The following is a 14,907-nucleotide window of genomic DNA, read 5'->3' as shown; positions in this document are numbered from 1 at the left end:
AAGGAAGGTGGACAAGCTGAAGGTGTGGATAGACACTTGGCAGCATGACGTGGTGATGATATGGTTGCAGGATGGATGTGACTGGCAGCTAAATATTCCAGGATTTTGCTGCTTTAGGTGTAATAGAATTGGAGGGGTAAAGAGGGGGTGGCATTACTTGTCAGAGTAAATATTACAGCGGTGCTGTTGCGAGATAGATTGGAGGGCTCATCAAGGGAGGCAGTGTGGGTGGAATTAAAAAATAGAAAAAGAGAGGTTACAATTATAGGGGTGTATTAGTGGGGAGCAAGAAATAAAGGAGCAAATGTGCAAGGAAATAGCTGAGATTTGTAATAAGAACAGGGTTGTGTTAGTGGGGGATTTTAATTTTCCTAATATAGATTGGGAAACACATTCTGGATGGATAAGAATTTGTAAAATGTGTGCAGGGAAGTTTGTTTACAGCAATACATTGAGGTAACCACTAGAGAAGGAGTAGTGTTGGATCTACTGTTGGGGAATTAAATAGGGCAGGTTACAGGTGTGTGTTGGGGAGCACTTTGGGTTCAGTGATCATGGTACCATTAGTTTCAATATAATTATGGAAAGGGATAGGTCTGATCCGACGATGAAGGTTTTTGAGTTGGGGGGGAGCCAAATTTGATGAAATGAGAAGGGATTTGCAGGGAGTGGTTTGGGCTGACTTGTTTTATGGGAATGAGGTAGAGGAGAATTGGAGGACATTTAAAGATGAGATTTTGAGGGTGCAGAATCTTTATGTTCCTGTTAGGATAAAAGGCAGAGCCAAAAGTTCAAGGAAGATTAGAAATTTGGTTTGAGATAAAAGGGAGGCCTACATTAAATACAGGAAACAAGGTATAGACGAGATACTTGGAAAATACATGGATTGTAAAAAGAAGCTTAAGAAAGAAATTAGGATATCGAAAAGAAAGTACGAGGTGGCTATAGCGAACAGGGTGAAAGTAAATCCAAAGGGTTTTTACAAATATGTGAATAGCAAAAGGAGAGTGAAGGATAGAATTGGTCCACTAACGAATCAGAGCAGACAGTTGTGGATGTCCTGGAACAAGAAAAACTCTCTCTCTGAAAAAAAAACCCTTCTGAGTGGTAACCATTTACCTATTAAGCTCCAAAGCCTGGTGAACTTTATAAATGTTAACTTCTGAGCACAGTATGAGCATTGCCTGCTACCAGTGAGATTGGACTGTGAAACAAAGAACTTTGCTATACATTACACACATGTGCACTTAGCATTAGAATGGGGTTAAGTGAGTCAATAGAGATAAGTTAAAGTTTGATTCTATTTTCATGTTCAAAGATAATTAAAAGAAACTTGTTTACTTGACCCTTTGTAGTGGTGCACATCTATTGCTGCTGGGTTTTAGGGTCCTATGGACTTGTAACAGTCACATACAAACACTTCAAAACAGATCTCATTTAAAATACTGGAACTCTGCTCAAGCCAGACAGGCTGGTTCCTAGTGCCTTTGCAAAAGCTTTGGGGAGTGCCCAAGGGACTTCACTAATGGATTGTTGTTTTGAAAGAACTCTGAGGATTAGGTCTGGAGCTGCAGTCTGTCTGAGAGCAGGTTGCTGTTCTAAGAGGGTCATGTGGTTTTGCAAGCAGTGAGTCAAAGAGGCTTTTCTGTGTGTGTGTGTGTGTGTGTGTGTGTGTGTGTGTGTGTGTGTGTGTGTGTGTGTGTGTGTGTGAGAGAGAGAGAGAGAGATCAGTTCTGCAGTTTAACAGTCCAGCAGCAGCAGATGGGACTGCAACCGGACAAACTGGAAAGCCCATTTGGAAGATGGGTTGTGAGTGCTTAGTTCAGCCTGGTCAAAGCCCTTGTGTTTCATACAAGAGGAGAGGATTGGCTGACTAATGTTTCACTTGAAATAAGAAAAACAAAAAGGAACTCTGCAGTGACCTGAAACAAAGAGGTTATCATCTGGAAACACTGATGGGGAAAGTTCCTTCTGCAAGACAATGAAATGGCTGGTTACAAGGAATCAGTAAACATTAATAAGTCTGTTCAGAGGGTTAATGCGGAGCAGACCAGTAAAACTGAAATTTAGTCTGGTGAGAATGTTAAGAGAAAAGATGAAGGTAAGGTGGGAAAGAACAGAACTTCTGGATTTGTATGTCATTTTTGTAAAAAAACCTTGGTCATGTTATTGCGAGTTGTTTTGTGTTGAATAAGAGACAAGAAAAGGAGGTTTTACCAGAGGCATATATTCAGAAAGTTGAATTTAAGGTATGGGTGTTATGGATGTTTTTAAAGCCTTTGTGTCAGAGGGCTTGGTTTCAGTCAAGGAGGGGGAACCACTGGCTCCAGTTAAAATTCTTAGAGATACTGGGGCTGCTCAGTCACTGTTGTTGGAAGATGTTTTAACTCTTGATCAAAAGACTGATACAGGGCAGACAACTTTGATTAGAGGTGTTGGAGGTGAGGTAGAGTCAATATCTTTTCACAACATAGTCCTGAATTCAGAATTAGTTAAAGGACCTGTTGTAGTAGGAATTATTTCAAAGTTACCCATCCAGGGAGTCTCATTGTTATTAGGGAATGATTTGGCAGAGGATAAAGTTGGGTCAGTTTTGAGATGAACAAATCAGCCTAATGAGGATTGTGAGATATATCCTGCGTGTGCTGTAACAAGGTCTTTGTCTAAGAAAATGATGAGAGCAGAGGAAGATCTAGTTGATAGAGACTTGCCCAGTACTTCTGAAATAGTCTTGAAAGAACAAGTTAATTGTGAGAGTTAGGATTTCTCTTTGACAAGGAAAGAGTTAATTCAGCAAGAAGATAGATGCAGATCTTATTAAGGGACAAAGCAGCAAGATTTAAAAAATGGTTTCTGGATATTACTTGAATTGTTAATGAAGTGTTATTTAGAAGATAAGGGTAGTGAAGAACAATCTGTATCAGAGGTGTGAGTAGATGACAGGGTTGAGGAAGTTATGGATCATAAGATTATAGAAAGAATCTTGTGAGGGTAGCGTTAAAGAAACCATTGTTCCTGTACACCTGTCTAACTCAGCAAATTTTGAAAATTTGGAGGAAAGGTTAGGCCTTTATTAAATTAAAGGTTAATTTTGAAATATACAAATTTGTTTCCTGATGTGCCAGAAAGGACAAGTCCCATAAAACAACACCCATATAGAATAAACATTTAGAAGAGTAAAATCATGGATCAGGAGGTGGAATATATGTTGAAAAATGATATTATTAGACCTTCAAACTCAGATTGGATTCTCCCTGTATTTTGGTACTGAAACCAGATGGAACTGTTAGGTCTGTACAGATTACAGGAAGGTTAATTCAGTAACTAAAACAGATGCTTATCTTATTCCAAGAATAGATGACTCTATTGATAAAATTGGGAAAGCTAAATTTCTTACTCAGTTGGATTTGTTGGAGGGTTATTGGTGTGTGCCTCTAACCGAGAAAAAAAGGAAATAATATTTCGGCTTTTGTAACTCCATCCAGTTTGTATGAGTATAATGTGTTACCTTTTGACATGAAAAAATGCCCCTGCAACATTCCAAAGGATGATTAATTCGGTAATCCAAAGGTTGACACATACAGATGATTATATTGACACAAACAGTGACAGATGGGAAGAACATCTAAGCGAATTGGACAAATGTTTGCAAGTTTATCCAAAGCAAATGTAACTGTTAATTTAGAAAAAGATCAATTTGCAAATGCTACTGTAACATACTTAGGTCATAGAAACATAGAAGATAGGAGCAGGAGTAGGTCATTCGACCCTTCGAGCCTGCTCCTCCATTCAACGAGATCATGGCTGATCTTAAAGTTCAATACCCCGTCCCCGCCTTCTCTCCGTAACCTTTAATACCCTTATACTGAAGAAATATATCTAATTCCCTCTTAAATATATTTAATGAACCTGCCTCTACTGCCCTCTGTGGCAATGAATTCCACAGATTCACCACCCTCTGGGTAAAGAAATTCCTCCTCATCTCAGTCCTAAATGGTTTCACTTCAAGTGAAACAAAAAGGAACTTTGTGGTGATCTGAAAGAAAGAGGTTATCCTCAAACCATGGCCCCGGGTCTGGATTTTCCCATCCTTGGAAACATCCCATCTGCATCCATTCTGTCCAGCCCTGCCAGAATTTTATGTCTCTATGAGATCCCCTCTCAATCTTCTAAACTCCAGCGAGTACAATCCCAATTTGCGCAATCTTTCCTCATAAGTCATTCCTACCATTCCAGGTATCAGCCTGGTGAATTGCCTCTGCACTCCCTCCATTGCAAGAACATCCTTCCTTAGATAAGGTGACCAAAACTGTACACAATACTCCAGGTGTGGTCTCATCAAGGCCCTGTACAGCTGCAGTAAGGTATCCTTGTTCCTATACTCAAACCCTCTTGATATGAAGGCCAACATACCATTTGCCTTTTTAACCGCCTGCTGTACCTGCATGCTCGCCTTCAGAGACTGATGTACAAGTACCCCTAGATCTCTCTGCACTTCCCCATCTCTTAATCTATTGCCATTCAAATAGTAATCTGCCCTCCGGTTTGTATTACCAAAGTGAATAACCTCACATTTATCCACATTGTAGTGCATTTGCCATGTATCTGCCCAGTCCCTCAATTTATCCAAATCACACTGGAGCTTCCTGACCCCCTCTTCCATGCACACAACCTCTCCTAGCTTAGTGTCATCTGCAAATTTGGAGATATTACATCCAATCCCCTCATCCAGATCATTAATGTAAATTGTGAACAGCTGGAGTCCCAGTACAGATCTCTGTGGCACCCCACTGGTTACCGCCTGCCACTCAGAAAACGAGCCATTTATCCCAACTCTCTGCCTTTTACCTGCCAGCTAGTTCTCAATCCACATCAATACTTTGCCCCCAATCCCATGAGCCTTGATTTTGGAAGCCAGTCGTTTATGCAGGACCTTATCGAAGGCCTTTTGGAAGTCCAGGTACACCACATCCACTGGCTCTCCCCCATCTATTTTACCTGTCACCATCTCAAAGAATTCCAATAGATTTGTCAAGCTCGATTTACCTTTTGTAAATCCATGTTGACTCCGTCCGATCCCTTCTCTGCTAGTCATATGCTCCGCTATTACATCCTTAATAATGGATTCCATCATATTGCCCACTACTGATGTAAGGCTCACCGGCCTATAATTCCCTGCTTTTTCTCTACCCCCCTTTTTAAATAGTGGGGTAACATTAGCTACCCTCCAATCCATAGGTACTGATCCTGAGTCTATCAAGTTCTGGAAAATAATTCTTAAAGCATCTGCTATCTGAATGGCCACTTCCTTAAGTACCCTAGGATGTAGATTATCAGGCCCTTGGGATTTATCTGCCTTCAATCCCATCAATTTCCCCAAGACCATTTCCTTAGAGATACTGATTTCTTTCAGTTCCTCCCTTGCATTAGTCTCTATGTTTCCCAACATCCTTGGGAGGTTATTTGTATCCTCTCTTGTAAAAACAGAACTAAAGTAAGAATTTAATTGGTCTGCCATTTCCTTATTCCCCATGATATATTCCCTGATTCTGACTGCAAGGGACCTAGTCTGGATTTCACCAATCTTTTCCTCTTGACATATTTATAAAAGGTTTTGCAGTTGGTTTTCTGAGTTTCCTATTCCCAAATGGCTAGAAAGCACTGAGGTTTTTAGGAATGGCAGGATATTACAGGAAATTCTGCATAAATTTTGCTGAGGTTTCTCTTCCTTTAACCAATCTTTTGAAGAAAGGGGAGAAATGTGTGTGGACTAAAGTTTGTCGGACAGCTTTGGAAAATTTAAAGGAGATGCCATGCCTGTGATAAAATCACCTGATTTTGACAGACCATTTTCTTTAACAGTGGATGCCAATGAGGGAGCAGCAACTGCAGTTTTATTACAAAATAAATTAAATTGACTAACTAGTTGCCCACTTTTTAAAAAAAATTCAATGTTCATCAAAGGAACTATTCTACTAGTGAGAAGGGACTATTGTCTATAATATTTGCTCTGCATAATTTTTTTAAAACTTTATTTATTCGTTCAAAAAACAAATAACATGACATATACAGCAATTAAACATGAACATGAACATTTTATAGAGAGAAAAAAAAATATTCCCCCCCCCCCCACCTTCAGCCAACTCTCCTAAGGAGAGCCATAAAAAAAGAAAAAAGAAAGAATATTAAAAAAAGTTAAATATCCATATTAAAATCTAATCAATATAAATTGAAATGTAAATATTCCGAGTATAACAGCCACTTATTAATTTTAAAAAATATAATTATCATGTGAAACATACATAATTTTTTCCATTATCAAACAATATTTCATCTCATTATGCCATCTATTAATATCAATCATTTTTGTATCTTTCCACGTACTAGCAATACATTTTTTTGCTACAGATAAAGCTAAGTATACAAAAGCAAGCTGAAACTTATCTAATCCCAAGCCTTTCAGAGGTTGCCAACCACCCAATAAAAATACTGTTGGATCTAAAACTATTTTAATCTCATACAGATATTCTAAAAACGATTGAATTTTCTTCCAAAAAGATTGTATATGTATACATGACCAAACAGCATGAAAAAAAGTTCCAACCATATCACCACATCTAAAACACAAATCTGATACATTAAAACAATTTTTTTTTAAATTTTCAAGTGTCAAATATGTAATTCTTGACCCAATTGGGATATTTACTGACCACAATCCTCTGGTGTTTTTGAATAAAAACAAAAGATTGTTAAACTGGAGTTTAATATTGCAAGAGTATAATCTGCAAATTAATCATATCAGAGGTACAAATAATGTGATAGCAGATTGTTTGTCACGATATTAAAATTGATCATGTATATACTCTCAACGTTGGGTTACTTTATTATAACGTTATATAGTGTGTATTGTTATCTTTTTTAGTGATTTTAAAATCAGTTTAGTTATAACTGAATTTTAAATCAAGTTAAAATTCTTTTGTAGGTGGAAAGTGTGACAGATTATGTTGTGTTTGTATTGTATATAGATATGTTTTTGGGAGATAAATTGGGGCAGGATTTTTAGTGTAGGTCACATACAAACACTTCAAAACAGATCTCATTTAAAATGCTGGAGCTCTGCTCATGCCAGACAGGGCAGCTCTTGGGGGTCTTTGCCAAAACTTTGAGGAGTGCCCAAGAGACTTCACTAATGGATTGTTGTTTTGAAAAGTAACATATGAAAGAGATCGTAGTAGTTCAGAGCCGCAGGATGTCTGGAGTGCAGTTTGCTGTTTTACGAGGGTCGTGTCATTTTGCAAGCAAAGGGGTAGTCAAACAGGTTTTAGAGAGAGAGAGAGAGAGATATCAGTTCTACAGTCAGCAGCAGCAGCTGGGACTGGAATTGGATAACCTGGCAAGCTTGTGGAAAAACCCTATTTGGAAGTCAGGTTGTGAGTGCTTAGTTCAGCCTGGTCAAAACCCTGTGGTTCATGCAATAGGAGAGGACTGGCTGACTAATGTTTCACTTCAAATAAGTGAAACAAAAAGGAACTTTGTGGTGATCTGAAAGAAAGAGTTTATCATCTGAAAAACCCTGAGGGGGCAAGTTTCTTCGGCAAGCGACACTGACATGGCTGATTACAAAGAATCAGTTTTGTGGGTGTCCAGTCAACAACAAATCTCTCTGAAAACCAACAAGAACCTTCCTGAGCAGTAACATTTACCTTTCAAGCACCAAAGCCTGGTGAACTTCATAAATGTTAAATTCTGTGCACAGTATAAGAATTGCCTGCAACCAGTGAACTTGGAGGAATGAGGTGAGATTGGACTGTGAATCAAAGAACTTTTCTGAACTTACACATACATTATGCACTCGTGTGCTTGGAATTAGAAGGTTTGGTTAAGTTAATAGTGATAAGTTAAAGTGTGATCCTGTTTTCATGTTTAAAGATAATTAAAAGCAAATTTTGTTTAAGTAACCATTTGTCTTGGTGAATATCTATTGCTGCTGGGCTTTGGGGTCTTCTGGGCTCTTAATACTGCCCCGAACTTTCCTCCATTCACCTTAAACAGATATTCTGTGATATTTGCTATTATTGTCCCAGGAACAAAGTATTGGCTGTCCACCCTATTGAATCACATCATAATCTTATGTACCTCCATTATGTCACCTCTCATCCTTCGTTGCTCCAAAGAGAAAAGCCCAGGCTCTGCCAACCTTGCTTCATCAGTCAACCAGAACTGAATGCAAGGCAATGACTCTGTTCCCAGAGTTCTGTGTCACTAATTCACTGCTTTCCTGTCTTGATGTGATATCCAGGTGCTTGTGTTTTACCACCACCCAGTGGCCCACGACTTTCCTTTCCTCTGGCCAGGCCACCAGATGCCAGCTCCCTGGGCCAACACCACTGATGCTCAGAAACTAGTACAGTTCCTGGAGACCACCCTAAATGAGCGTGCAAAGCGAGGGACCTTCCACGTGTCACAGGCCATCCTAACTCCGCAAGCCAAGACGGTGATCCGAGGACTGATCGTCGGACTGCGGGACTCTCTTGTTACAAGGTTGGCTTCAACTCTTCTGTTCTCCTTGCTTATGACTACATTACAGATATGTTGTGCAGCACAAGAACTAGACCCTGCAGCCCACCTTGTCAAGATGCAATGAAGTTCTTTCTTCTGTTTTCCCTATAAAACATCTCCCGATGCTACCCATCCCTGATCAGTTCCCACCTCTTCAATCATTGATTGATTATGTCCATCACTAAGTCATCTAATAACTTTCCTGCCACAAGATGTTAGACACTGATCTTACTTACCTGGAGATACACACTTGATGTTTTGGGCCTGTGCTGGTGAGGGCAAAAATAGTGAGAAACTGATGCAGGGGCAGGGCATCAGATTCTTGGATCACTGGGAACTCTTTTGGGGAAGATACAACCTATACAAGAAGAATGGGTCCACACCTGAACCCAAAGGGGACCAATCTCTTGGCAGACAGTTTTAATGTAGCTGTTCGGGAGGGTTTAAACTAATTCAGAAAGTGGATAAGAACCAGAGTGCTCGGGCTGAAGGAGGTGGAAACAGCAGTAAAGTGAAGATCGTGTGCAGCAATGATGACAGGCAGGTGGCGAGACAAAATAATAGCCGGAGGGATGACAGAGACATAGTACATTCAAAAACTGCTCTAAAGGTATTAAACTTAAATGCACGCAGCATTGGAAACAAGGTAGATGATCTTGCAGATTGGAGGGTACGAATCTGTGGCCATTACTGAGTCGTGGCTAAAGGATGGATGTCATTGGGACCTGAACGACCAAGGATACATGGTATATCGCATGGAAAGGCAGAGAGGTAGAGGAGGAGGCGTGGGTCTGGGTCTGCTGATAAGCAACAATATTAAATCATTGGAAAGAAGGGATATAGGATCAGAAGAGAGAGAATCTTTATGGGTTGAGTTAAGGAATGGTTACGGTAAATGGACACTAATGGCAGTTATATACAGGCCTCCCAAACAGCAGATGGGATATGGACTACAGAATACAACTGGAAATAGATAAGGCATGTCAGAAGGACAATGTTACAGTAATCATGGGGAATTTTAACATGAAAGTAGATCAGGAAAGTCAGCTCATTACAGGATCCCAGGAGGGGAAGTTTGGAATGCTGACAGGATAGCTTTTTGGAGCAGCTTGTAGATGAACCCACCAGAGGATTGGCTGTTCTGGATTAGATGCTCCGTAATGAACCAGAGGTGAATAGAGAGCTTAAGGTAAAGGAACCTGAGGAGGCAGTGATTACAATATGACTGAGTTCACTTTGAAATATGAAAAGGAGAGGTTAAAGTCTGAAGTGTCAGAATTTCAGTGGAGTAAAGGAATTTACAGTCACATGAGAGGGGAACTGGCCAAAACTGATTGGAAAAGCACATGCGTGGGGAAGAAAACAGATCAGCAAGGATTGGAGTTTCTGCGAGAAATGAGAAAAGTGCAGGTCAGGTACATACAGAAAAGAAAGAAATCGATGAAAGGAAAAATGTGACAATTGTGGCTGATGAGGGAAGTTATAGACAAAGTAAAAGCAAAAGAGGGGGCAGACAAGATGCAAAAATTAATGGGAAGAGAGAGGACTGGGAAAGAAAAACTTGGAGAAGACAATTAAAAAGGGTGATTTGGAAGAAAAAATTAATTATGAAAGGAGGCTTGCAAATAATATCAAAGAAGATAAATAAAAATACAAGATAACCTACAAAGCTTTTTTTTAATATATAGAAAGTAAAAGAGTAACCAGAGTAGATAGAAAATTACGCTGGAGAAATTGTAATGGGAGACAAGGAGATGGCAGAGGATCTGAATGAGTATTTTGGATCAGTCTTCACTGTGGAAGATATTAATAGTGTACTGGACTCTCGTTGCTCTCTCAGAAGAGAAGTGGGTGTGGTGAAGATCACAAGAGAGAAGATACTTGGGAAGTTAAATGGTCTAAGGGTAGATAAGGGTAGATAAGAATCCTTCGGATTCTGAAGAAGGTAGTTGTGGCAATTATGGTGGCATTGGTAATGATATTCCAGGAATGAATACAGTCTGACATGGTTCTGGTGGACTGGAAGATCACTAAGGTCACTCTGCTGTTTGAGAAGGGAGTGAGGCAGCAGACTGAAAACATCAGTGGTTGGGAAGCTGTTGGAGTTGATTGTCAAGGATGAAGTTATAGAATATTGGAGGTGCATGCAAAGATCAGCCCAAGTCAGCATGGTTTCCTTAATGGAAAATCATGCCTGACAAACCTATTGCAAGTACAATAGACAGGGCAGAAGCAGTAGATGTTGTGCATTTGGACTTTCAATAAGCCTTCGACACAGTGCCCCACATGAGGCTTTTATACTAGATGAGAACCCATGGAATTACAGGAAGGATACTGGCATGGCTCGAGCATTGGCTGGTCAACAGGAAGCAGAGAGTGGGAATGAAGGGATCCTTCATTCCACAGGGGTTGGAGGTGGGGCTGCTTCATTTTACGTTGTTATATAAATAATTTGGCTTTATGTTTAAATTTGCAGATGATACCACAATAGGTGGTGCTGAGGACCCGGAAAGGCTGAAGATAAACATGGATAGATTCAGAGAATGGGCAAAGAGGTGGCAGATGAAATGCAATGTTTGAAAGAGAGAGGCGGGCAGATTATTGTTTTGATGGGAAGAAGATTCAAAATTCTGAGATGGAGAGGGACATTATTCGGGATACCCTAAATTCTGAGATGGAGAGGGACATTATTTAGGATACCCTAAATTCTGAGATGGAGAGGGACATTATTCAGGATACCCTAAATTCTGAGATGGAGAGGGACATTATTCGGGATACCCTAAATTCTGAGATGGAGAGGGACATTATTCGGGATACCCTAAATTCTGAGATGGAGAGGGACATTATTCAGGATACCCTAAATTCTGAGATGGAGAGGGACATTATTCAGGATACCCTAAATTCTGAGATGGAGTGGGACATTATTCGGGATACCCTAAAGGTTGATTTCCAGGTTGAGTCAGTGGTGAAGAAAGTGAATGGCATGTTGGTATTCATTTCTAGAGGGATAATATACAAAAACAGGGATGTAATTTTATGACTATAAAGCACTGGTAAGGCCTCACTTGGAGGTCAGTGTTCAGTTTTGGGCACCTTATTTGAGAAAAGACGTGCTGGCATTGGAGAGGGTTCAGAGAAGATTGACTGGAATTATACCCAGAATGAAAGGGGTCTTGTACGAGGAACAATTGTTGAATCTTGAACTGGACTCGTTGGAGAGCAGAAGGACGAGAGTGGACCTCACAGAGGCAATTCAAATGCTGAAAGCCCTGGACAGAGTAGATGTGGCAAGGATGTTTCCCATTCTAGGGGATTCAAGGACAATAGGGCATAGCTTCAGGATAAAAGGGCATCAAACAAAAATGCAGAAAATTGCCATTAGTCAGAGGGTCATCTGTGGAATGTTGCCATAGGTGGTTGTGGAAGCAAGGTCATTGGGGGGATTTAAGGCAGAGATTGACAAGTATTTGATTAATCAGGATGAAGAGTTGCTGAGTGGGAGGATGGATCAGCTTCCATTCAATGGGCCAATTTCTGCTCCTATATAATTTGATCTTTCTCTTTTCCTCTTTCCTAATCTCCACACGATCCAGCAAACAAGCTTGTTCTATTTCTAACCTTACCTTGACCAAGGTCCATTTCTCTGAATACTGAAGCAAAATATTAATTTGGGGACCTCCCCCCAACCTCCACTGCCTCCAGGCACATGTTGCCTCCTTCATCTTTTAGTGGCCCCACCTTCATTCTCGTCATCCATCTGATTTTCATGTATGCATAGAACGCCTTGGAGTTCTCTTTAATCCTATATGCCAAGGCCTTCTCATGCCTACTTCCAGCTCTCCGAAGTCCTTTCTGTAGCTCTTTCCTGACTACCATATACTTATCAGCTCTTCCGGTTTCCTTCTTCCTATATCTAATGTACATTTCCTTCTTCATCTTGACCAGTTGCCTGACCTGTTTTGTCAACCACATTTCCCTTTTCCTACCACCTTTTCTTTGTCTCACTGGGACAAACCTATCCAGAACCTAGCACAAGTGGTCCCTCAATAACCTCCACATTACTTCTGTACTTTCTCCTGTGAACATCTGTTCCCAAATTATTCTCTCTAGTTCCTGCCTCATTCTATAGAATCATAGAACAATAGAGCTTAGACAATAGGCAGTTCAGCCCCTCTAGTCTGTGCCCCGACCCATCATAATCATCCCTTCCCAATTTTGTCTGAATTTATCCTTGTCCATGGCTCTGCTAAAACCCAGGGAGTTGTGGTCACTGTCACCAAAATGCTCCTCCACCTAGAGGTCTGCCACCTGACCAGGTTCATTACCCAGTACCAGATCCAGTGTGGCCTCTCCGCTCATCAGCTGGTCCACAGACTGTGTCAGGAATCCTTGGAGACACCTGATAAATTCTGCCCCATTGATCCTGTTGCAATCAGGAGGTGTTAGTCGATATTTGGCAAGTTGAACGCTTCCATGACTACAACCCTGTAATTCTCGCACCATTCCAAAATCTGCCTGCTTATTTGCTCCTCGGTGTCCCGAGGGCTATTTGGGGGCCTATAGACCACTCCCAGCACAGTGACAGCTCCCTTCCTATTTCTGACTTCCACCCCACACTGAATCAGTGGACACTCCCTTTACAGCATTCTTGCTGGCCAGTAATGTTATTCCCTTGTCTCCATTTTACCTTCTATCCTGTCTCTTTTAAAACACCTAAACCTGTATCATCTACTCCTATCCTTGCAGCAGCCAAATTCTGCCATGGCCACAACATTGCTGTAAGTCCATCTGTTTAATAATTAATGGTAATACTCCTTGCATTGAAATAGACACATTTCAAACCCTACAGCTGATTTCCTCCCCTGCCTGTTGTTCCTCACAAACCCACAATACATTGCATCATCTTCTGCTCTAATCTCTACACTCACACTTTGGTTCTCACCCCCCCCTCCCCCCGCCAAATTGGTTTAAACCCTTCCCAACAGCTCCAGCAAACCTGCCCACCAGGATATTGGTCCCCTCCACTTCAGATAGAGCCTGACCTTTTTGTCAGTCTTTAACCATAAGAGATCCCAATGATGCAGAAGTCTGAACCCCTTCCCCAACTCTTCAGCCACACATTCATCTGCCCAACTTCCTGATCCTACCCTCACTGATGTGTGGTACATGCAACAATCCTGAGATTACCACCTGAGGTTCTGCTTTTTAACTTCTTTACTAACTCTATATTCCCCGTTCAGAACCTCATCCCTACTACTATCCATGTCATTGGTACGAACATGGACCACAACAGCTGACAATGCTGTGGACTCGATTGGAGACATCCCTGATCCTGGCACCTGGGAGGCAACATACCATCCAGGAGTCTCAATCTTGCTCACAGAACCTCCTATCAAATCCCCAATCACAGGGCTCTCATCTTTCCCCCTTCCCTTCCTAGCTGAGGGGCCAAACTCTGCGCCAGAGAAGTGACCACTATGATATGTCCCTGGTAGACCTTCTCCCCATCAGTATCCAAAATTATATGTTTATTGTTGAGGATAATGGCCACAGGGGTGCTCAGCACTGTCTGCCTATTCCTCTTTCCTCTCCTGTCACCCAGCTACCTTCTTCCTGACTTTTGGGGTTGACTGTTTTCCCGTAGACCCTGTCTATCATCGCTTCTGCTCTGGAATGATCTGGAGTTCATCCAGCTCTAATTCCCTAACTCAGTTTGTGAGGAGCTGCAGCTGGATGCACCTGAGGGTGCAGTCATCAGGAACAATGGTCCTGTCCCAGATTTTCCATATCTTTCCGCTGTTCCTGCTGCCATCTCCATTACCTTCTTGTTGTTACATCCTCAGTATCTGCTCTCTGATGCCTTTGATCCAAAGCATCAAATTGGCACTCCTACACTGTATACAGCCGCTCCGCCTGGGCTTCCCTTTTTATTGGCTGAAGCTAAATTTACTACTATCTGTGGCCTGTCTCTGTCCTATGTATTGGCACCTCCATACCAGACAGGTATGCTGCCAGTCAGAATGCTCTCCATGATATTCCTTGTCAAAATTTGCCAGAGTCTTTAGCGACATACAAGGTTGAAGAGGCTGGGACTTTTCTCCCTGGAGAAGTGGAGGCTTATAACTTTGCAGGGGCTCTAGAGACAATTAATTATCAGTCTTTTGCTAGGGTTTGAGGAGGGGTTAAAAGGTGAGGGGGGGAAAAGGGACGAGGTCCTGAAGAGAGAATACAGCAAGCTCAGTAGGAAGCTGAAAGACAGGACCTCAATGGTAGATCACTGCCTGTGCCACATGCCAATTAGGGTAAGAATATGGCAGATGGTGGGGCAGGCGTTTACATTTCTGGATC

General features: G+C 41.3%; 1 protein-coding gene across 1 annotated transcript in view; it reads left to right on the top strand.

Moving 5' to 3' along the window:
* LOC138740004 (PI-PLC X domain-containing protein 2-like) overlaps positions 1–14,907 on the top strand; it is a 70,628-nt gene that overhangs the window by 36,449 nt on the left and 19,272 nt on the right. The window contains exon 4 of the mRNA XM_069892456.1: positions 8,300–8,541. Coding sequence (XP_069748557.1) covers positions 8,300–8,541 — 242 coding nt within the window. The remainder of the gene's footprint in view (positions 1–8,299; positions 8,542–14,907) is intronic.

Source organism: Narcine bancroftii, chromosome 7, assembly GCF_036971445.1.
Source record: "Narcine bancroftii isolate sNarBan1 chromosome 7, sNarBan1.hap1, whole genome shotgun sequence".
In the NCBI taxonomy this organism is placed as follows: Eukaryota; Metazoa; Chordata; class Chondrichthyes; order Torpediniformes; family Narcinidae; genus Narcine; species Narcine bancroftii.
This window is presented reverse-complemented; position numbering and strand designations above follow the sequence as displayed.